Here is a 23,474-nt window from a genome sequence, read left to right as displayed (position 1 = left end):
AGCGCTGCTGCGGGGATCCGATCATTCATAACGCCGCACGGGGGTCCCCTCTCCTGCCTCCGTCCGGCTCCCGGCGTCTCCTGCTCTGGTCTGTGATCGAGCAGACCAGAGCAGGAGATGACCGAAAACACTGATCTGTTCTATGTCCTATACATAGAACAGATCAGTATTAGCAATCATGGTATTGCTATGAATAGTCCCCTATGGGGACATGACAGGGATTTTCCCCTATGGGGACTATTCAAGTGTAAAAAAAAATGTAAAAAAATGTAAAAGTAAAAGTAAAAAAAAAAGTGAAAAATCCCTTCCCCCAATAAAAAAGTAAAACGTCCGTTTTTTCCTATTTTACCCCCAAAAAGCGTAAATTTTTTTTTTTATAGACATATTTGGTATCGCCGCGTGCGTAAATGTCCGAACTATTAAATTAAAATGTTAATGATCCCGTACGGTGAACGGCGTGAACGAAAAAAAAAAGTCAAAAATTCCTACTTTTTTAATACATTTTATTTAAAAAAAAATTATAAAAAATGTATTAAAAGTTTTTTATATGCAAATGTGCTATCAAAAAAAAAGTACAGATCATGGCGCAAAAAATTAGCCCCCATACCGCCACTTATACGGAAAAATAAAAAAGTTATAGGTCATCAAAATGAAGGGATTATAAACGTACTAATTTGGTTAAAAAGTTTGTGATTTTTTTTTAAGCGCAACAATAATAGAAAAGTATGTGATAATGGGTATCATTTTAATTGTATTGACCCTCAGAATAAAGAACACACGTCATTTTTACCATAAATTGTACGGCGTGAAAACGAAACCTTCCAAAATTAGCAAAATTGCGTTTTTCGTTTTAATTTCCAAACAAAAATAGTATTTTTTGGTTGCTCCATACATTTTATGATATAATGAGTTATGTCATTACAAAGGAAAACTGGTCGCGCAAAAAACAAGCCCTCATACTAGTCTGTGGATGAAAATATAAAAGAGTTATGATTTTTAGAAGGAGAGGAGGAAAAAATGAAAACGTAAAAATTTAATTGTCTGAGTCCTTAAGGCCAAAATGGGCTGAGTCCTTAACCCCTTAAGGACTCAGCCCATTTTGGCCTTAAGGACTCAGACAATTAAATTTTTACGTTTTCATTTTTTCCTCCTCGCCTTCTAAAAATCATAACTCTTTTATATTTTCATCCACAGACTAGTATGAGGGCTTGTTTTTTGCGCGACCAGTTGTCCTTTGTAATGACATCACTCTTTATATCATAAAATGTATGGCGCAACCAAAAAACACTATTTTTGTGGGGAAATTAAAACGAAAAACGCAATTTTGCTAATTTTGGAAGGTTTCGTTTTCACGCCGTACAATTTATGGTAAAAATGACGTGTGTTCTTTATTCTGAGGGTCAATACGATTAAAATGATACCCATTATTACTTACTTTTATATTATTGTTGCGTTTAAAAAAAATCACAAACTTTTTAACCAAATTAGTACGTTTATAATCCCTTTATTTTGATGACCTATAACTTTTTTATTTTTCCGTATAAGCGGCGGTAAGGGGGCTAATTTTTTGCGCCATGATCTGTACTTTTTTTTTATACCACATTTTCATATAAAAAAACTTTTAATACATTTTTTATAATTTTTTTTTTATAAAATGTATTAAAAAAGTAGGAATTTTGGACTTTTTTTTTTTTTTCGTTCACGCCGTTAACCGTACGGGATCATTAACATTTTATTTTAATAGTTCAGACATTTACGCACGCGGCGATACCAAATATGTCTATAAAAAAAAATTGTTACTATGCTTTTTGGGGGTAAAATAGGAAAAAACGGACGTTTTACTTTTTTATTGGGGGAGGGGATTTTTCACTTTTTTTTTACTTTTACTTTTACATTTTTTTACATTTTTTTTTTACACTTGAATAGTCCCCATAGGGGACTATTCATAGCAATACCATGATTGCTAATACTGATCTGTTCTATGTATAGGACATAGAACAGATTAGTATTATCGGTCATCTTCTGCTCTGGTCTGCTCGATCACAGACCAGAGCAGGAGACGCCGGGAGATGCACGGAGGAAGAAGAGGGGACCTCCGTTCGGCGTTATGAATGATCGGATCCCCGCAGCAGCGCTGCGGGCGATCTGCTCATTCATTCAAATCGCGCACTGCCGCAGATGCCGGGATCTGTATTGATCCCGGCACCTGAGGGGTTAATGGCGGACGCTCGCGATATCGCGGGCGTAGGCCATTGTCGGCGGGTCCCTGGCTGCGATCAGCAGCCGGGATCAGCCACGCATGACACGGGCCTCACTTCGATGCCCGCGGTTATGCTTAGGACGTAAATGTACGTCCTGGTGCGTTAAGTACCACCGCACCAGGACGTACATTTACGTCCTGCGTCCTTAAGGGGTTAAGGGGTTAAGGACATTAGTTTTATTTTTATTTTTGCATTTTCGTTTTTTCCTCCTTGCCTTCTAAAAGTCTTTTTTTTTTTACATTTTCAACCCAAATTTTCAGACCCATATGATAACATCACTCATTTGACCACAAAATCTATAAAAAAAAAAAAAAAAAAAAATTCTCCATATACTAGGTTGTATGAGGACTCATTTTTTGCTCTGTAGTTTTCATTGGAACCATTTTTGTTTTGATGGGACTTTTTTTTTCTGATATTGGTATGTTTTTTACATATACACCATTGACCGTGTAGTTTAATTAACATTATATTTTAATAGTTCGGACATTTTCGCTTGTGGCGATACCACATATGTTCATGTTTATTTTTTTTACATAATATTAAAAAAAATTAGAAAAAGGAGGTGATTTAAGCTTTTATTAGGGAAGGGCTTAATGACATCTCTTAACTTTTTAAAAACGTTACACTTCTTTTAGTCCCCATAGTAGACTAATACATGTAAACTTTAGCTTGCATACACTGTACAATGCTGGGCTATGGCACAGCATTGATCAGTGTTATTGGCACGCTATTGCTTCAGGCTGTAATGTCTTCCTGCAGTAAGGGAGAGCCAATCAGATGATGAGGAGGCAGGTAAGGGCTCTCCCAACATCCTCTTAGCTGATCACAATTTCATAGCAGGTAATCAGAGGGAGGACTGTAGCATAAACAGATTTACATGATACCAATGTGAGATGTGAATGTAAAAACCTAGCAGACCCTAGGCAGAATCATAGAGGGAACTTCATCAGAGAATTGCTGCAGGTAAAGACCAGCTTGACATTAAGAGTATGTCCACAATGAGGAATATACACCCAGAGAAATTCCAGGCGGATATACTTTGTGGAGCAGGTGCCGTAGATAACATCCAGCACTAGTAAACCCCAGACATTTGCTATCCTAACTTATGGCAATGCAGTCCTGGCAAAATTCAGCGGAAAGAATGAACATGTTCATACTTTTGGCAGGTGAACAGTGCAGCAGGATACCACTGAAAACAATCGGTGTCTGCTACAAGCGGAATTCCGCTCTGAATATAAGCACACTTCTACTGGGCACAGCAAAAATGCAGTAAGGAGACCAAAGTAATACTACCAAAACAGAAGCTACGGACGTGGATCCGCACAGTTAACTTCTAGGCATGTACTGCAAAAGGTGCTTAGTAACATGAAAAAGATGGAATATTCTGCTAAAATGTGGCAATACTCAGTCTTAGTAAAATGACTTGCCAGAAATTATGTAATAAAAAAAAAAAGAAAACACACATATTGCTGATAAATTGATGTATGCTGGTCATTTATACCATTTATGGGTGCTCACTGAATATAGAATAAATATTTTTTGCCAATATTCCATTGAGTGAACCAACACGTGGTTTGACAACGAACTTAAAGGGAATGTGTCATCAGAAAATGACCTATTGTTTAAATCAAATTTTTATGTTAAACATATTTTGTAAACATTTCTGGTGATTTTGCTTTAATTTTTCATTTTACTGGCTATATTATAAAACAATCCTGAAATCTTGCAATTTTCATTCTGACCACCAGGCCTGAAACAAAGCTGAGAATTCCTGGTTCTGTACAGATCTCTTTCTAGCAGTGTCCTTATTATTATCATGGACAGAATAGGGTCTGGTCCAGTCTATTGTGTCTATGTCCATGGGACTTGATATAAAGCATATCTGGCTCTTATCAGTAATATAAAATCTGGGTAATACAATACAATCACTTTAAGAAATGCCACTACTCCACTTGGTTTCCTCTAAGCAGTCAAATTTATGCATCAATGGCATACTTCCTATGAAAGTAGACCACACTGTACTATGGGGGCTGGAGGTTGTTGGTTGGGGGGGGGGGGGGCAGCAGAACAGTCTAAGCCCCTTACTGTTAATTGCCCCTAGAAACTGCCAAGGTGCTATCAGATCTCTGCCTCAATTCTGCTCTCGGCATCAATTCCTGTGGTTGAAGACTGCTTTAGGCGTATGGTTTTTAATGCATTTGGAGAGACTTAAGACATATTAAAATATGGAAAAAGGCTTTAATGACAAATCAGAGAGACATGTAATTTTTTGCATGTCAGCTGGTTAAGGATGACTGAACTTGACCATCCTAGCTCAGAGATCTAAATATATTAAGTAGATCTACAGTATGTTTACTGTTTTCATAGAACTAATTATTACTCAGAAGTTTCAACACACACATCTAAGTACTTCCATGCATGATTTATGCTAAGATTGTCTGTACCACAGATTAACAATTGTGTTTTTATTTATGTTTTTAGCTTCAAATCATTACAGAGCAATTGCCTAGACAGATGGCACATAAGAACGAACTATTCTGAAATGCTTCATGTTGACCTTGAACATCAATGAAAGAGTTTTCCATTTTGCATCCCTAATTACTTAGATTCATAATATTAAGCAATTGTATCAGAACTAGGGGTATAGCACATAGCATGAAAGCAGCACAGAGAGGACCAAGTAAATTAAGACAAGAGCCAATGCTATCTGTCAATGGCCTGAAGATTACTTACATCCAGATGGCAGCTATGGTCATCAGTGTGGACATCAGGGGTTTGCATTGTTGAATTTACAGTTAAAAGTTTAGGACAAGAAGGTTATAGCCCATTCTGGAATCTGGTGTCACTTGTTTTTTTTTTATAGACGTAGTAAGTTCCTCTTAAATTAGTATACACAGCATGTTTTTATTATGGCAAACAGACGGAACTGCATTTTTACATGCTGTATTGGAATACCATTGTACTACAGACACAGGACATTTCAACATGGTCAACTCAGTTTGCAAAACAACCTAGAAGAAATTGACCTCAGTTAAAAGTGATGGACTTTAAATCTAGCACCAAATGGGCTTGTCTTTTTTGGGGTCATGTTGTCACATAAAAATGTTGGAGTCTGGGTGTACCCTGCATATGCCAAAACTATAAACATCATTTAAAGCTGGTATCAATGTGACACAGCAAGTTCTAGACTATTCCAAGTTTTCAGCTAGTAATTATAACAAAGAAAATGAAATACGAATGATCTGGACCCTATTATTAACCATTAACACAACAGGAACCCAAATGTCAGAGGATAAACCCATTTAGTGCCAACTGTGAAGCCCATTACTTGCCACTAGGGTCTATTTTATTCTAGGTTGATTCACAAACAACTGAGTTGACCTTATTGTTGATCTTTCTGAAAAACATCCTTAGCATTTGAAAAAAAAAAAGTTTTAGAAAAATCATATGATCAACAGGATAAAGCACAAATGTATTGGAAACATTCTCCAAAAACGGTGTGAATTTTATTTATTTTGAAAAAGGAAAGTGACTTTTGTGAAAGAATTCATTTTGTTCTTTTCATAAAAGTACACCACAAGATGAATAAATAGCTGCTGACAAGTCATGCTGTGTCAAATCACACAATAAACAAGATGCTATCAAAGAAACTAAAAATGTAAGCATGAGAACGGCTGTAAGGATTGCAAAGTGTCAGTAAGAGGACACAATTTGATGAACATGATCCTTTGTTTTTCTTCTCAACCATCAGTGTCACTTTGGTCTATGAATGCTACTTGAGTACATAACATTTTAATGTGTATGATTCCTTGTTTTTGTTATTGAGCATCGGTGTCAACTTCAGCAATGCATATGTCAGGATATAATTATAGAATGCTACAATAGTCACCAGACACAGATTTAAAGGTCAAATGGTGGACACCTCTGAGGATGGAAACTATTATCTGCAAGGGACTATAAAGTAGTGTCTCAAAACTGACTTTACAAATGGGTATTTTCTTCAATATAACACACAGTATGTGTATTTGTGTGTATGAGTATAATCACTTGTGCATCTTACACGTCACAATTAGAAATTGCATTAAAATGTGAGGCTGCACAGACTTTATAAATTTAACACAATTTTAAGATCCTTATTCCTAAGTCATAGTAAATGCAGTCATGCACAGATAATTAAGATGTATGACTTCATTATGTTTAGTCAGAAGGAACATTAAGGTCTAGCAGTTTCTGCCCATTGACACTTGGCATATAATTATACTTGCTGTTGGGCCACAAGCAAACATGGTGTGTATATTGCTTAAACTAACAACAGATGCAGCAGTGCTAAATTTATAATATGGCACAAATTGTTACAAACCGCAAGTAAATGCATTGCTCTCTTAAAGGGGTACTCCCGTGGAAAACTTTTTTTTCTAAATCAACTGGTGCCAGAAAGTTAAACAGATTTATAAATCACTTATATAAAGAAAAATCTTAATCCTTCTAGTACTTTTTAGGCGCTGTATACTAAAGAGAAATCCAAAAAAGAAATGCATTTCCTCTGATGTCATGACCACAGTGCTCTCTGCTGACCTCTGCGGTCCATTTCAGGAACTGAAATTGTTGAAGTGCATTATCACTGTTTATATTTTATATTTTTAGTATTTTATACCATTGTAAACATTTTATCTAGTGACCATTCTGCGAAAAGGGCCCTGCTGCAGACCTCACACCATTGTCTAAATAAATGTCATTATTTTATGCTATTTTAGACACGTTTTCTCTTTCTCTTCTTTAAAATTTTTGACCATATATCTTTTACTCTTACCTAGCCTAGCAGGACTGCCTCCCTTTTTATACTATTAGTACTCTTTTTTGGCATATGGGTATGTGCAACGCAGGATCCTCGGTATAGGTTTTCCCTCTTTTTTACGTTGAGCTCCCAAATTTTTTGTACATTTCAGGAACTGTCCAGAGCAGGAAAAAATCCCCATAGCAAACATATGCTGCTCTGGACAGTTCCTAAAATGGACAGCAGAGGTCAGCAGAGAGCACTGTGGTCATGACATCAGAGAAAATGCATATCTTTTTTTAATTTCTCTTTAGTATACAGCCCCTAAAAAGTACAGGAAGGATTAAGATTTTTTATTAGAAGTAATTTACAAATCTGTTTAACTTTCTGGCACCAGTTGATTGAAAAAAAAAGTTTTCCACGGTGTACCCCTTTAAAGGAACACTGAACATAAAAAGTGCACAAAAATATCACAGCCCTTTCTCTCTCAATATCATGCTTTCCTTTAGGCCCATTTTGTCTGATTTTATAATTAAAATAGAAATCTATAAAAAAAAGAAGAAGAAAAAAGAAAAAAAGCTTCCCCCTTCTCTTCACCTCCTGCGTATGGCTGTCCCACAACTGGCTGCAGCAGGAGCTTCCCCCTCCAACCTTTCTTCAGTAAAACAAAAAGATTGCTAAGCTCCACCCTACAAAAATGGATCTGATCAGCAGGAGATTAACCTCTGTAAGACTTTATATCATTCTGCAGGTTTTTCCGCATGTTTCTAAAACAGTGGTAGAAAGATCTCCTTAGCTATTTTTCATTTTCTTCCAGGTGTTCATTTTAGAATAATCCAGTACAAGAAATGCCTATTTATATTGGTGTAGGAACCCTCCTGCACATTCCTCAGATCCACGAAAAAACGAATTCCAGGGTATGTTCAGTGCAAACGTGTGAGGTGGTCAGGCTACATATAACATCAACAACAACACAAAAAAATATTTGTGGAGTGAAATAACAAAAGAAAAACCCATTTTGCTAAATTTGGGGGCTTCTGTTTCTACTTAGAGCATTTTTTGGTAAAAAATATATATACAGGGTTGTATAAGGGCTCATTGTTTTGTGCAGTGATATGAAGTTCTTATTAAAACTACTATTGTTTTGATGGGACTACTATTGTTTTGATCCCTTGTTAATGACATTTTTCAGGTATATGATGTTACCAAAAATATGCAGTTCTGGACTTCAGTATTTTTTTTTATGTTTACGCCATTGACTGGGTGGTTTAATTAATGCCAGATTTAATAGTTTGGACATTTACGCATGCGTCACTACCACATATGTATATGTTTATTTTTGTTTACATTATTCTATTTAAAAAATTGGAAAAGGGGGTTAATTCACGTTCCACAAGGGACTATAATTGAACAGTGATGCTTAATAGCACAGCACTGATCAATGATATCGGCACTCTATGGCTCCAGGCTGTAGAGGTTTCCTGCAGCACTGGAGGAAAAAACGCTGGGTCCCGATCAGATGGCGGGAGGACCCTTCCTTGCCTCCCACCATCTGATCGGAACCCAGCGTTTTTGCCGCGGGTGTCCCGATCAGCTCCTCTAAGCTACCACAGAATTATTTTTCCCGTTAAAGGGTAATGTTGGGTATCGGCCCAATCAGCGAGGTCCGTCATTGGTGGTGGGGCCCCTATTGCTGAAAGCATCTGGGACCTATCGGGTATAAAACACGCTTAGCTCTTGAGTGAGGTTCATATTGCGGGAGCAGGACATACATATATGTCATGTGTCCTTAAGGTGTTAACATTAAACTAGTCACAGCACTAAGTCACTAAGTGAGTCACTAAGAGTCACTAAGCTCTCAACTTGTCCCCTAACTAACTGAAGCGGCAGTGTGCATGGTCTATTCATTCTGGTCTATTAATTCTTTACAGGACTGCTATGTCTAGAAGTAAATGGAGAGTATGTGCATTGCTTCTCAATACACTCAGGGGACTGCTGTGTTGAGACCAAAAAGTAAGCACAGGTTATTAAACCCCAGGACCAGTAGTGATATTGTTAGAACGGTTCATCTTTTATCATTATATTATATTAGTAAGTCTTATTAAATCAGATAGCATCTTTAACACTATAAGAGTCTAATAGGTCATCTTAAACTTGATTAGCTACAAATGTGTACAATACAACACAGTAAATCATAGCTGCATTTGTACGTATACAATATAGAATACAAAACATCTGACATCTGTACATAAAAGACCTATGCTTTCTATTTAATTGTAGAAATAAGATAAAGTTAAATGTGGTGACCTCAAATGAACTTGGTCACGTGTATATAATCTCCTTGACTGAAAATGTTGCTCACCTCCCAATGCAGGGTATTCTTTTTACATTTCATGATCTATTTATCTACTATTTAGCTAGTGATTGCTAAATCAAATTAAATTACTATTAAAGTGTGATCCATCATAGTTAAAACACTAGAGAAGCAAATGATTTAATAAAGAAATGCTGTGGGGGATGGGTACTTTTTAATTACCCAATTGCCAATATATCCTGATTGGCTTTCTGAAATGGCTGACAAGCAATCAATGGTCATCGATTTGTGCCATCTAAATGCATAGTAAGTTTGTTTAAGTAAATATTGTCAAATAAATAATCTTAAATTTTAGTAAGATAAACCACTGGGAGAAAAAGTTCAATTAAAAAACGTTTATTCATGTTGTGCTACTGGTTAAGGTTGATGTAAATGCAGGCCATAGTTTTAGAAGTTTCACGAGATGCCTGGAAATGTATTTTTGGAGCCAACCAAGCACATCTAGTAAGAAAGTGAAAAGTCAGGCTTATGTTTTGACAGTGGTAACAACACTGCAGGCTGTTTTTTCCCCCCTCCAAATAGTCACCTAAAAAAGACCAGCCTCCTATGTTACCCTGTTTAATCAAGAGCCATAACGTTTTTATTTTTCTGACAATGTACCTGTATGAGAGTTTATTTTTTGTGGGACAAGTATTTTTATAAAATGCACAGTGGTTATTTATAATTTATTAAATAGCTTTTAATAATTTTTTTTTTGGGAAGAAAATGAAAAAAAAAAAAAAAACTAATATAAATTCTGCATGCAAATCTGACATTTGATACCAAAACATTTTTTACCCATTAAAATTTTGGTATAGTATTTATGGTAGGTTAGTTTATCATGTGGATATGCCATAGTTGGTAATTTTGGGATAACCCTAATAAAAATCCATTTTGTGCTATCACATTCTGACAGACATAACTTTTTTTTTAAATATTTTTTGGTTGTGTGCCGGATTGTTTTTTGTGGGATAAGCTGTTGTTTTTATTGGTACCATTTTTGGGCACATAAGACATTTTGATAATTTTTTATTAACTTATATTTTATGGCGTTTACCAGGAGGTATAAATAATAATGTTATATTATGGGTTGTTAAAAACTCAGTAAAACCCATTATGTGTTTTTCCCCAATTTTTTGGTTAATGAAGGGCACAATATGGAATTTAAAATTCACTTTTTAAAGAAGCACTCCAGAATTTTGATTAAATATTTATTTGCTTATACAGTACAGCACAGGCTATTATTAGAGAATAAAGAACATTTTTTGTATATGCCTTTTCTCATTTCTCATGCCTTACCTCATTTCTGTGGCAGGAAGGCTCCATTTTGGTTTACAAATGCACAATGATGCAACCTACCTCTCCCAAGAATCCTCTGGCTTTGGGTAGATGGTTTCATTATGATACCAGGTTAACTTATTAGTACCGGAGATCACTCAGGTGAGCTCATTAGACTTACAGGTGGGTTGGTGCTAGTTTACACTGTGCAGTTCTGATATCTTTTCCTACTCAAAGTGTGTTTTTGAGAAAAACATTGCCATGACGAGAAAATGATCTGACCTATAATCACAATCTAGTTTTTTCAAGAAAATCTGACTTCTTTAGATTCTGTTCACACGTTGATTTCTTACTGCATTTTTTTTTTACAAATTTTTACTGCATTATAGGCATTCACTGCAGCTAATTAGCAGTGCTGCAGCTAATCACCACATGCAATTATGCCTTGAATAACTGAAATTGTAGAATTTTTTTTGTTTTAGCTAAATTATGCCAATTGCAAATACATGCGCCATTTTACTGCAATTTCAGTAATTCGCCGCAAAAACACATGCAGTAATTAGCTGTGGTACCGATAATTACCCGTAATATGTGAACACAGCCTCAGTTTTTACGGTGATTTCCCAAAAACAGATGTTTTTATAATATTTTGCTGTACACTCACAGTAAAAACAGAAAAAAGCAGCAAGAAACCCAATCTGTAAAGACAGCCTAATGGGAGGTGTACAACCAGGGGTCAAGTTCTGGGGGAAAAGTGTGGGAACTCACCCAAAATTTCCACTCAAAAGTCCTGCTAATGGGAACAGTGTTCCTGCTGTGAAAAAAGTGCAGACTTAGTTTCCATGTGTTCCTGCAGGACTTGAGCCCTGTGTATATCTACTATATATCTTGATCACATAGCTATAGCAGATGGAGCTGGGAGAGGTGGGGAGGGCTCTGGGAACTAGTAGGAGGGATAAGGAGATTTTTTAACACTTACCGTAAAATCTCTTTCTCGAAGGATCCATTGGGGGACACAGACCGTGGGTGTACACTGATACAGTAAGTAAACATTCAACATTTAACACTTTTATTATGTGTTAAACTGGAAAAAGAAAATGTTTTATTTACTGCAATTACCAGATTCCAAAAATGATGTGTTTATTGCATTGTATGGGTTGCTATGGTTACAAGGACACCAAATGTTATTTACTGTTTTGTAATGTTTATTTAATTAACTGTATTTGATAATATGATTATTGCCATGGTATTTAGGCTGTTTTCCCCCAGAAGGTTTACCAAAAGAAAAATGACTTTTATTATTTAGCTTTTTTTTAAATCTGTGTATACAAGTATATTGTGCCCGTGACAACAAATACTATTAAGGCTTTTAGGCAGAGAAAATAAATTTCTATATGATTGTTCAGAATAAATAAAAATACTGTATCACCCAATCACAATCATAGGAATTCTCCAATGTCTTGTGTAGTTCACACATGTTAAGTGTGAGAAACTACACAGGACGATAGGATTAGATCAGAGTGGTGGGCCCTCTCCTCCCCCAAAGCCCCAACCATGCCCACCCTTATCAGATGCTGGTGCTCGATCTGGAGGATAATGACCATGAGGATAGTCTCAGTATATTTTTGGTTAACTGTATAATATTAGAAACAGACAGGTTGAAGAAGCATGGGGAAGCATATTTTTAAAATGTCTATAGCATATACTATAAATGGTTAATGGTATATTTTTATGGAACATAATAGGGGTGCTTATTTAACTACATAAGCATGCTTTAACCCGGGTATGATATTTTATCATTTCACAAAAAAAGCATTTTATATTGTGGGTTGGTTTTTTTCTCATAAAATAACCTGTTGGTCGGTCCTTTGTTTTCTTTACCAGTAGACTAACAAAAGCAACACTTTGGATTGATATTATCCATATCCACAAGAATCTTTCCTAACATCATGAATGATTCAAGGCCTTGAACCTGAGTATCCAGAGGGACTTCATAGAGTTTGCAATCAAGCTTCTAGCTGAAGTAGTTTGATGTTTTATTCTTGTTATGTCTATGTTTTATGCACAATAAAGATGTGCTGTGCTTTTCCAAATTAGTCGATAATAGTCTGGCATTTTTCCCTCTACAACTGTTCAAAATCCGATTAAAAAACTTCTCTGCTATTCTCTGCTGAACATTCAATTTTTAGAATTTGCACAGACTGAATTTGAACATTTTAAGCAAGTCCAAAGTCATGATGACGCCATCATATGGATTCTTTCAGGAGCTCTAGAGCATTTATCATCAAGCTGTCGAAGAAAAATGTAAGAGTATGTATTTTTGAACACCATGATGGAGGATTTCACCTGCAACCCAGTTATTTGGTATCCTGAGTCAAAGCACATCACAGAAAGCAGAGGCAGAATATAAACATGTGGAAAAAAATATCTGACATGGAGTCAAGTAGTATTGTTCAAGGTTTACCTTACTTTTAGAAATGATTAAATCTGTCAATGTAATACATTTTTATATTTTCCACTATGTATCATTGTTTGCCATGCTTGTATTTTCTCACTTGTAACAAGTTATCTAGTGTTTGTCTGGAAGATCCATCATGTCCATAATGTTTCAGCTTGTCTGGGTTTTCAGAGGTAGAGCCTGAGATATGGAGTGTCTAGAGATTTTTTTTGAAAAATTAGATTCGGCCGATTTGCCGAATTTACCCGTAGTTTCACTCCGAATTTATTTGTGGCAAATTGCTATTAAAAATGTCTATTTCTGGCCTACAGAGATCCTCAATAGGGGTGTAGAACACTTTGCCTTGTTGTAACACACAAAGGGTGTGTGCTGGGTTAGTGAAATAATACTGTTATTCAGTATGACATGCAGATCAGAGGTGTTGCTATTAGAATCACTCTCGCAGAGTGGCACGATGACAGAGTCTGGAGGTGGCATCAGTATGAGGAGACCATATAGTGGCCGTATGACACAGCGTAGAGGTGGCGGCAGCATGAGGAAAAAGTATAGTGGCTGAATGACACAGCCTGGAGTTGGCGGCAGCATACAGTGGCTGAATGAAACAGCCTGGAGTTTGCGGCAGCATGAGGAGAACATATAGTGGCTGAATGACACAGCCTGGAGGTGGCGGAAGCATGACGAGACCATAGGGTGGCTGAATGACACAGCGTGGAGGTGGCAGCAGCATGAGGAGACCATATAGTGCCTGAATGACAAAGCCTGGAGTTGGTGTGAAGTGCATGCAAAGTTTCCTTCCCATTGTTAGGATGTCTTGCAGATGGGGGGAACACTTCAGGAACCACTTGACAACCAGGGTGCATGGCTCAGGCTTACTTGTCGCAGCACAGACAAGATGTCCTTCCCTTTGTCGGTCACCATGGTCACCATTTCTAGTTTTCGTGGAGTAAGCCATGATTCGATTTCTTCATGAATGACTTTTAGAAGTTACTCCCCTGTGTGACTCTGTTAACCAAGGCAAACCATGTGAAGAACAGCGTGACACTGCTGTGTCCTGCACACATGGTATGCTGGAGGGGCACTGAGACTTGTACGTGCAGTGGAGGCTGAGGACATGGTGGAGGATGAGGAGGCGGAGTAGCAACTGTCAAAGGACCAATGGCCTGATAGCATGGAGGCAGAAGCGGTGTCACCTGTTCAAGTTGTTGTGGCTGTGCAGGAATCACATTCACCCATTGGGCCGTAAAGGACATGTATTGTCCCTGACCGTAGTTACAGCTCCACACATCGGCGCTGCCGTGCACTTTGGTACACACTGACAGCCTCAAGGACTAGCCCACTTTCTGTTCCACAAAATTGTGCATGGCTGGTACTGCCTTCTTCGCAAAAAGAAATAATGGCTTCGGACTCTCCACCTCGGCTCAGCACAAGCCATCAGTCCTCTGAAAGGTGCAAAGTCCACCACTTGAAAAGGGAGGGATTGCAGCACCAGCAATTTGGACCGGAGCACATTCAGCTTCTGCGCCGTTGGATGAGTGGGCGCATAATGTTGTCTCTTGGACATGGCTTCGCCGATGGATTGCTGGCGGAATGACTGACTAGAAGTAGGAGGAGCAGGAGCATCTGGAGCGACAGAAGATGGGTGTGACACACATCTCCCTTCAGCTGAAGTGGTGGAGCCTTGGCTGGCTGAAACAGGGAGCGGTGTGCCACTGGGTGATTCAGCAGGCTGGACCACCACATCAGAGCCACGGTTCTATCAGGCTGCTTTATGGTAACACTGCACATGTTGGCACAGGGCCATGGTGCCAACATTGGGACCTTGGCCATGCTTCACCTTCTGCTGACACATCTTGCATGTCTACATGTTAACCTCCTCCGAATGCTTGATGAAAAACTGCCACACCACTGAGTAGCTTATTTTCCCACCAACAATCTGCACTGATTGACTGCTACTGCCGCCGACTCAAGGAACCCCTGTTTCACTACCCCGGGGAAGGTAGGCTGCTGCAAAGCAGGTGGTCCACCCGGGCACGTTTGGCTCCAGAATTTCCACTTCTGCCACCATGCTGACTGCCAACCATGCTACTACCTTGCTGGCTCAACAACCTGCAACCCTCTTCTCCTGATGATGATGAAGCCCCTTCTGCACCCAACTCCCAAGTGTGATCGGCTTCATCCTCATCAAGTTGTATCTGCACGTCACTGATGTCCTCCTTAGGTTCCTCAACAGTGTCTGGTTCAGTAGCCTGAACACTCGCAACACTACCTCCCATGCCACTCTCTTCATCACTACTTGCCCGCCTAGCGGAGGAAGCAGCGGATGTCTCCTCCACTTCTTGGCTGGGCAGTAGCACCTGACTGTCCTCTAGATTGTCCTCATTAAATAGTGAAGCTGAACCCACCGCATAAGACACTTCTGTGGGGGAGGGAACTGTGACCTGATGAATTTAGGTCTCTGCCACTCCTCTGTGCACTTCCGGGCGCTTCTCTGCCTGACACACTTAGTGCGTATATGAAGGGAGTACAATACTAGGCTACACTATGCTTAAAACAGTATTTGTGTAGAACACCAGTTGGTGTGTACTTTTGCCTGGCCTTTCACAGTATCTAGGCCCTTAAGACTTTAACAGGAATAAAATAGTACACCACTTAGATGTACATATGTGGTATGCACTTATGAGGGGAGGACAATGCGCTCCAATACGCTTAAAACAGTATTTGTGTACAACACCAGCCAGTGTGTACTTTTGTCTTGCCTTTCACAGTATCTAGGCCCTTAAAGGGGTACTCCCACCCTAGACATCTTATCCCCTATCCAAAGGATAGGGGATAAGATGTCTGATCGCGGGGGTCCTCCGCATTATTGCATGCGGCACCCACCTGTGTTCTCACCAGAACTGCTGGAGGGTCTGAGTCGTGACTCCGGGAATGGAAGTCCATGCCATCTTGCCCCCTCCCATAGACTTGCATTGAGGAGACGGGCATGACGTCACACGGGGGCGGAGTCCTGACATCCCGGAGTCGCGACTCAGACCCTTCAGCGGTGAGAACACAGGTGGGTGCCGCATGCAATAATGTGGGGGTCCCCAGCGGCGGGACCCCGGAGATCAGACATCTTATCCCCTATCCTTTGGATAGGGGATAAGATGTCTAGGGTGGGAGTATCCCTTTAAGACTTTAACAGTAACAAAATAGTACATCACTGAGATGTACATATGTGGTATGCACTTATGAGGGGAGGACAATGCGCTCCAGTATGCCTCAAACAGTATTTGTGCACAACACCAGTAGTACACACCAGTGCTGCAGCACACATTTGCTGTGTACTACACCCAAAATTGCATTTTCTCTCTCAATCTCACTCCCTTCCCTATCAGTGCTTCTAGGTAGGATTTTGGCTTCAGGTGAATCGCTACTGTTCTGTGCAACACACTCTGTCTCTTTGAAAGAGAACACTGTAGTGACTGGGAGGTGAATAGCTGCTGTAAAAATGATTTTATGTGCAACACACAGTGCTGTCTGTCCTTCTCTATCTCTCTGCAATAAAAGGCTGGTGACTGGCTGCAAGATGGCTGCCGATTATATAGGACTGTGACATCACAGGGTGGCTGGCTGCTGATAGGCTGCATGCTGCATGTGATTCAGGGTCACCCTGCCTACCCTTGTTCCCACCTTCCCAGGATTCCTTGCCCCGTGTCCTCACATATGGATCTGCCATTTTAGATGCCCTGGAGCCTGGACCGCACTAAATGGAGTTTAATGAAGCGATTCGCAATCGGTTGTTCATCCCTAGTAGTGTCCATTAGATTACTTTTTATTAATTGTCCACTTCAAACATAGTAATAAGGAGGTTTTTGCTGTACATTTGCAAAACTCCCAGAGCTTATTGGCTCAAGATGGCATACCCATTGAGCTTGGAGCTTCTTGGACTTCTGGGTGGTATTCTATTTTGTCTTCATCGTTTTTAAGTAGTGTAATTGTATATAATGTATTGCTCACTTCTGCAATACAAATGGTTTCATTTTATAGGTCTCGTAATTGTACTTGGCAGATCATTTTTCTCCATATTGTCACACACAAAAATTGGCACCAAGCTGTAGACTTTATAGGAAGTATTCAGTCATTCTATTAATTTCAATAATAAAATTTTTAAAATTTTCAAGTATCGGCTGTTATCATTGATCAGTCCTTTAGCGTAGGACACAATTTGTCACTTTCCAAATAAAGTGACATTAATAGGGAAATAGGACTTGTCATTTAATGTCTCCTAAAAATGGCTCTTTAATGCTGTACAATCTTCTTAATATGTGTGTGCATGTAGTTACCAGTGCTGATGTTGCCTTGTTAAACCATATTGGAAGATTTTATTGGTACCTATAGAGCTGTGCATACCCAGCTGTAATAACTGAGCCCTGGCCTAGAAGAAGAATGCATGATGTAGGCACTAGAAATGCCTTGCAGTTTTGTGATACCCTGTATACAATACATGCCTGCTGTCTTTTTTTAACCAAGAAATAAAAGTAAAAGAAGCACTTTTGTGCTTATATAGTGCAGCATAGGCTTTTATTAAAGAATAATGTAGAGATTCTTGTGTAGACTTTCTGCTTACCTGTTGTAGCTGATGTAGCAGGCATAAGATTGGTCCTATTTTGTTTCACAATTCCTTCACTGAAGTGAATATTTAATGCAGTGTACATTTCCAATGAATCCTCTGGCTTTGGTTGTGGTGTTTGATCACTGCAGCTGGACATCTGATTAAGATACTAGTGCCAGCATTTAGCCAGGTGAACTCCTTGGACTCAAGTGGGTTAAGGTCAGTTCACATTATGTGCAAGTTTAACGAGTTTTCATATACAACGTGTTTTTAGAGAATTATTGTCATAAGGCGAAGATCTATTATCTGAAGTGTTTTAGAAAGATTAGGTTGTGTTTACACTGTGAATACTTATTGAATTTTTTTAAAATGTTGACTGCATTACAGCATTCTGGCTGTTTTGGCTGTGATTTTCCACAATTGTCATAAAAAAGGACACGTTTATACCACGATTTACACAAATGCTGTAAGGTATTACCATTTTGGGGTAATGTTGGGGTGGAAAAATGTTGCAAAAATGTGTTGTGTGGACCTCAAGGTAGGTGTATAAAATGTGAATGCAGCTGTACTTGAATAAAACAAATGGCTTTTTATCACTAGTAATGGTGAGTGTGCCTGATATGAGGGGAATAAACCCTGGGGTGCTTAAGTTCTGCCCCGGAAGATCAGTTGGAGGGAGGGTAGGGGTCCACTTGGGGCTTAGGGTACGGCGGTCTAATGGTAAGCTGGCATTTCCTCCTTAAGGGTGTATTCACATGGGAGTGCACCTACAGCATATTTGACACCACAGATGCGCTGCCGGAACACACAGAGTTTCTGCTGAGCGAGCTCCCTGCTGCTGCTGCCGAGCGTGTGTGTGCGGATTTCCTGCTGGCAGTCACAAGCGGACACTTGCCACACTCTGCCATAACTCTGTGTGCGCTGGCAGCGCATCCGCAACATCAAATACACTACACCCTTATACTTCTCGATTTTTTAATTACACCCAAATATATTAAAAAAATTATATATATATATATATATATATATATATATGTAAATTACTTCTATTAAAAAATGTTAATCCTTCCAATAGTTATTAGCTTCTGAAGTTGAGTTGCTGTTTTCTATCTAACTGCTTTCTGATGACTCACGTCCCGGGAGCTGTCCAGCTCCTATGGGGATATTCTCCCATCATGCACAGCTCCCGGGACATCATCATTGAGCAGTTAGTCAGAAAACTTCAGAAGCTAATAACTATTGGAAAGATTAAGATTTTTTTAATAGAAGTAATTCACAAATCTGTTTAACTTTCCGGAGCCAGTTTATATATATAAAAAAAGTTTTTGCCTGGAATACCCCTTTAAAGCTTGGGAAATCTTTTTGTATCTAAATCCAGCTTTAAACTCCTCCACAACAGTATCTCGGACCAGCCTGATGTGTTCCTTGTTCTTCATGATGCTCTCTGCACTTTAAACGGACCTCTGAGACTATCACAGTGCATGTGCATTTATACGGAGACGTGATTACACACAGGTGGATTCTATTTATCATCATTAGTTATTTGGGTCAACATTGTATCATTCAGAGACCCTCATGGAACTTCTGGAGAGAGTTTGCTGTACTGAAAGTAAAGGGGCTGAATAATTTTGCACACCCAATTTTTCAGTTTTTTATTTGTTAGAAAAGTTTGAAATATCCAATAAATTTCCTTCCACTTCATTGTGTCCCACTTGATTGTGTCCCACTTGTTGTTGATTCTTCACAAAAAATTACAGTTTTATACCTTTATGTTTGAAGCCTGAAATGTGGCAAAAGGTCGAAAAGTATAAGGGGGACGAATACTTTCACTATGCACTGTATATATATATATATATATATATATATATATATATATATATATTTAAATATATATATATATATATATATATATGAGATGGGATCTCTCTCTGACTGCATTCACTTACCAACAAGGAAGCCAACATCTTGCATAGTACAATGAGTGAGCTTTTGTCTTTTTTATGTACACATATTTAGAATGTCAGTGTGCCCTTTATGTAGCACACACAGCTGTATAAAATCATTTATGAATAACTTAAAGAGGATTAAACTCTCAGACAAGACATTCAAAAAGTACAGAACATGCAGTAATATTCAATGGGCTGGATGCAAGTGTTGCTGCAAACACGTTATGACACTCGAGCCACACATATATACAGTATTTATACAGTATAACATATTCATTACTACATAGCAACAAGCTCCAGAGACAATCGCTTGTTGGCTTTAGTGGTGAAGATTCTTTTCTTTTAGCTTTAATCCTTTTGGTGCGCTGTAATTTAGTATTTTATATATGTATATATTGGTATTGCGGGGAAAGCATTTAACCTCCAGACACAGCAGCAATTTCCACCTTATTGTCCTTATATCGGAACACGTCTCTAGACCTTTCAGCTGTCACTGCTCAAAACAGATGCATAAAGGAAAAAAGATCACTTAGACGGGACAATGGCATGTCCCTCTAACAGACAGATAGGCAGGCCCTAAGATATGCAGGCAGAATTAAGTGTGTGTCAATCACTGCGGAGACAAGCACTGAACAGAACCTCACCTTTGCCTCCAGATGGCATTGTTGCAACATCATCACTGCTGGTTCTTATGCCATTGTTGAAGGTATGTCCGTCTGCTGGCTGGAGCTGCCAGTTCAGTCCGAGGAGATGCATTGCTGCAGGAGAGACATATATGGACATTTATCAACGGGTTTAGTCAGGTTTTCTTTACTATAATTGTCGCAAAATTGTCGCAACTGCGACTACACGCTTTTTCGTGCGACATTTTGACTGGAAAGCGAGAAAAGCAAGTTTTCCTAAAATTTACTATGTAGTAATAATTTTAAAATGGACTACGGGTAGTCAGGTATTTATTAACTGCGACAGTCGCAACTGCGCAAAAAAAAGTCGCAACAGCGTTAAAAATTGACTAAATTTACTCCAGCTCAAACATGGAGCAGAAAAAGCTACTACCAAAGTAAAAAAGGAAAAATTGCTTACGTGAAAGAAAATTATCAACAGGCTGAAAGCAGTTGATAAATACGTCGCCCATAAGCAAAACAAAAGTAAGGAAAAAAATACTAAAAAAAGGAATACATAAGCAAACATTGATAAATGTCCCTCATAGTGAGGAGATGTCAGTATAAAATGCATATTTCCCTGTGTCAATGGCTCACAGCCTCCCCTCTACAACAGAAGCCGTATACCATCGCTTATGATACCTAACATTCTCATGGATTTCATTCATGCTCTACCTTTTTAATCATATATATGCCGGCTTTGTGAATAAGATAAATGTAAGAAGAAGAAACCCATATCAGAAACATAATGAGGGCCACATTAAATTTTGCTCACATGTCTAAATTCCCTAGAGGAACACATTTTCTTTGTACATTAAACTTTTTTCTTTCTTTTGTAAAACCCTAATGTACTTTTTCTAACACTACTTCATATAACAAGGTGGGTTGGTTGTTAAATATATATATATATATATATATATATATATATATATATACAGTGGTCCCTCAACATACAATGGTAATCCGTTCCAAATGGACCATCGTTTGTTGAAACCATCGTATGTTGAGGGATCCGCGCAATGTAATGTATAGGACAGTGGTCTACAACCTGCGGACCTCCAGATGTTGCAAAACTACAACACCCAGCATGCCCGGACAGCCTAAGGCTGTCCGGGAATGCTGGGAGTTGTAGTTTTGCAACATTTGCAGGTCCGCAGATTGAAGACCACTGGTAGAGGAAGTTCCCGCCACTCCAGACCGTCACCGCTCGTCACCACTGCCCGGGATGTTGCCTTCCATCGCTGTCGTTGCTTCCCCGGCATCCTCGCTCTCCGTCGCCGCCATCACGTCGCTACGCACGCCGCTCCTATTGGATGATGGGACGGCGTACACGGCGACGTGATGACAAGGATGGTGAGCGCCGACGATGAAGGGATCCCGAAGAGGACGCACCGGAGCCCTGAGGACAGGTGAGTGATCGTCAGCGGACCACACGGGGCACCGTAAACGGCTATCCGCTGGCAGCTGAAGCAGTCTGCGCTGCCGGATAGCCGTTTATGCGATGGCCCCGACATACAAAACCCTCGTATGTTGATGCTGCCTTCAACATGTGACGGCCTCTGAGAGGCCATCGCATGTTGAAATTATCGTATGTCGGGGCCATCGTAGGTCAGGGGGTCACTGTATATATATATATATATATATATATATATATATATATATACATATTATTGTGAAATTTATGATTGACAATATATTTTCTACTGTTTTCAAGTTTTCTATACTGCAATGAAAAGGAACAGTAGAAGCATCTTTATGAAATGGGAGGAAAACTCCACAGAAACAAGACAGGATGGGTAGATGCAATACAAAAAGCATAATACCGCATTGTTTAAGACATGTGGCTCTATACTACATGGCGTGAACAGAATTATTAATAAATCTGTGCTCACAATGTAACATCTGGCTGCTAATGCAGCTGCCAGCCACATTCAGCCTCTGTTCTTACTACTGTCTTGGCTTCAGTATTTAGCTGAGCCACGACTGGTATGACTTATCTTTTATCAAATGGACGGATCCTATTAACTTACAGTATAAAGGTGTCTGTCAGGGTACTGGGGCTTTTGACCACAATGCTGCAAAAGATGCTATTGTAACATATTCTCTAATGTAGCTGAAATAAATGTCACATGATGTGACAGAGATTAAAGGACCAAAACACTGTACACTGCAATTTCACCTATTTCATAAATCTCCCGTACACAATGACACAGTGAATGTACGATGCTGTTCGCAGTTCAGCGGCCTGGTATCATGACAGAGGAGCCTTGGAATAATTGTCTTGTTAGAGAGCAGTTTCAATTCAATGTTTGGTGTAAGTTTCCAACCCTACAGCATAACACCTTATTTCCGTCGCTAGACTATGCGACAAATGTAGGTCAAGACAGACATGTGTCGACGGGCAGGATGTCCGGTAAGCTAGCTATTACTTCTCGTTTAATCTGGATATTAAAATAGTCCATGATGGGAATCATAGCTGCTAATTTATTAATTAGAAAGTAAATTTAGCCTGAGATTTATATTACCCTATATTATATCTCAGTCATTATCATCTAAACCAATTGCTTGTATTAACATTTGAATGATGAATATTGATACAGGACAACATCCTGAGTGCTATATAAAGGAGTATATGGTGAAGTGCGCAGAGTATATCGATTTACATCAGAGCGGGTAGCAGATGCAGCCCTTTATACCAGAAGAGCAGGTAAGGTTTTGCATATACAGTAGCACTTTGCCCCATATAAATAGAATAACAGATGTGTAAGTGTGTGTTCTGGTTATCCACTTAGCAGCAGATACTGTTCAAGCTAGTTTGTCAGATGATGAGATGGCGTAGAAGATAAGGTATAGTCCAGCACAGGGCACCTGCCACATGAAAAGGCAAAGAATCTGAAGAGGATACGACACGTGGTATGGGGAAGAGGGAAGAGAAAAAATATATAGATTTGTGCCTGTAAATCTATGAAGCTGGCCATACATATGAGTAAATGTGGAGGATATATAAGGGGTTATTTATGTGAAGGAGTGGGGTGGTAAAAGGGGGTTATCTCATCTTAGACTTGCATTGTTCTACAATGTACTACAGATGGGGTTTTTTGATAGAACAAAGCCTAAAACTGGCCATACACATACAATAACTGTCAGC

At 39.0% G+C, this 23,474-nt stretch overlaps 1 protein-coding gene across 12 annotated transcripts in view; it reads right to left on the bottom strand.

The window, feature by feature from the left end:
- TENM2 (teneurin transmembrane protein 2) overlaps positions 1-23,474 on the bottom strand; it is a 2,592,228-nt gene that overhangs the window by 389,654 nt on the left and 2,179,100 nt on the right. For all 12 annotated transcript variants that reach the window (XM_056575104.1, XM_056575105.1, XM_056575107.1 and 9 more), the window contains one exon: positions 20,309-20,422. In XM_056575104.1, the coding sequence (XP_056431079.1) occupies positions 20,309-20,422 (114 nt within the window). The remainder of the gene's footprint in view (positions 1-20,308; positions 20,423-23,474) is intronic.

This window comes from Hyla sarda, chromosome 4, assembly GCF_029499605.1.
Source record: "Hyla sarda isolate aHylSar1 chromosome 4, aHylSar1.hap1, whole genome shotgun sequence".
Taxonomy (NCBI): Eukaryota; Metazoa; Chordata; class Amphibia; order Anura; family Hylidae; genus Hyla; species Hyla sarda.
This window is presented reverse-complemented; position numbering and strand designations above follow the sequence as displayed.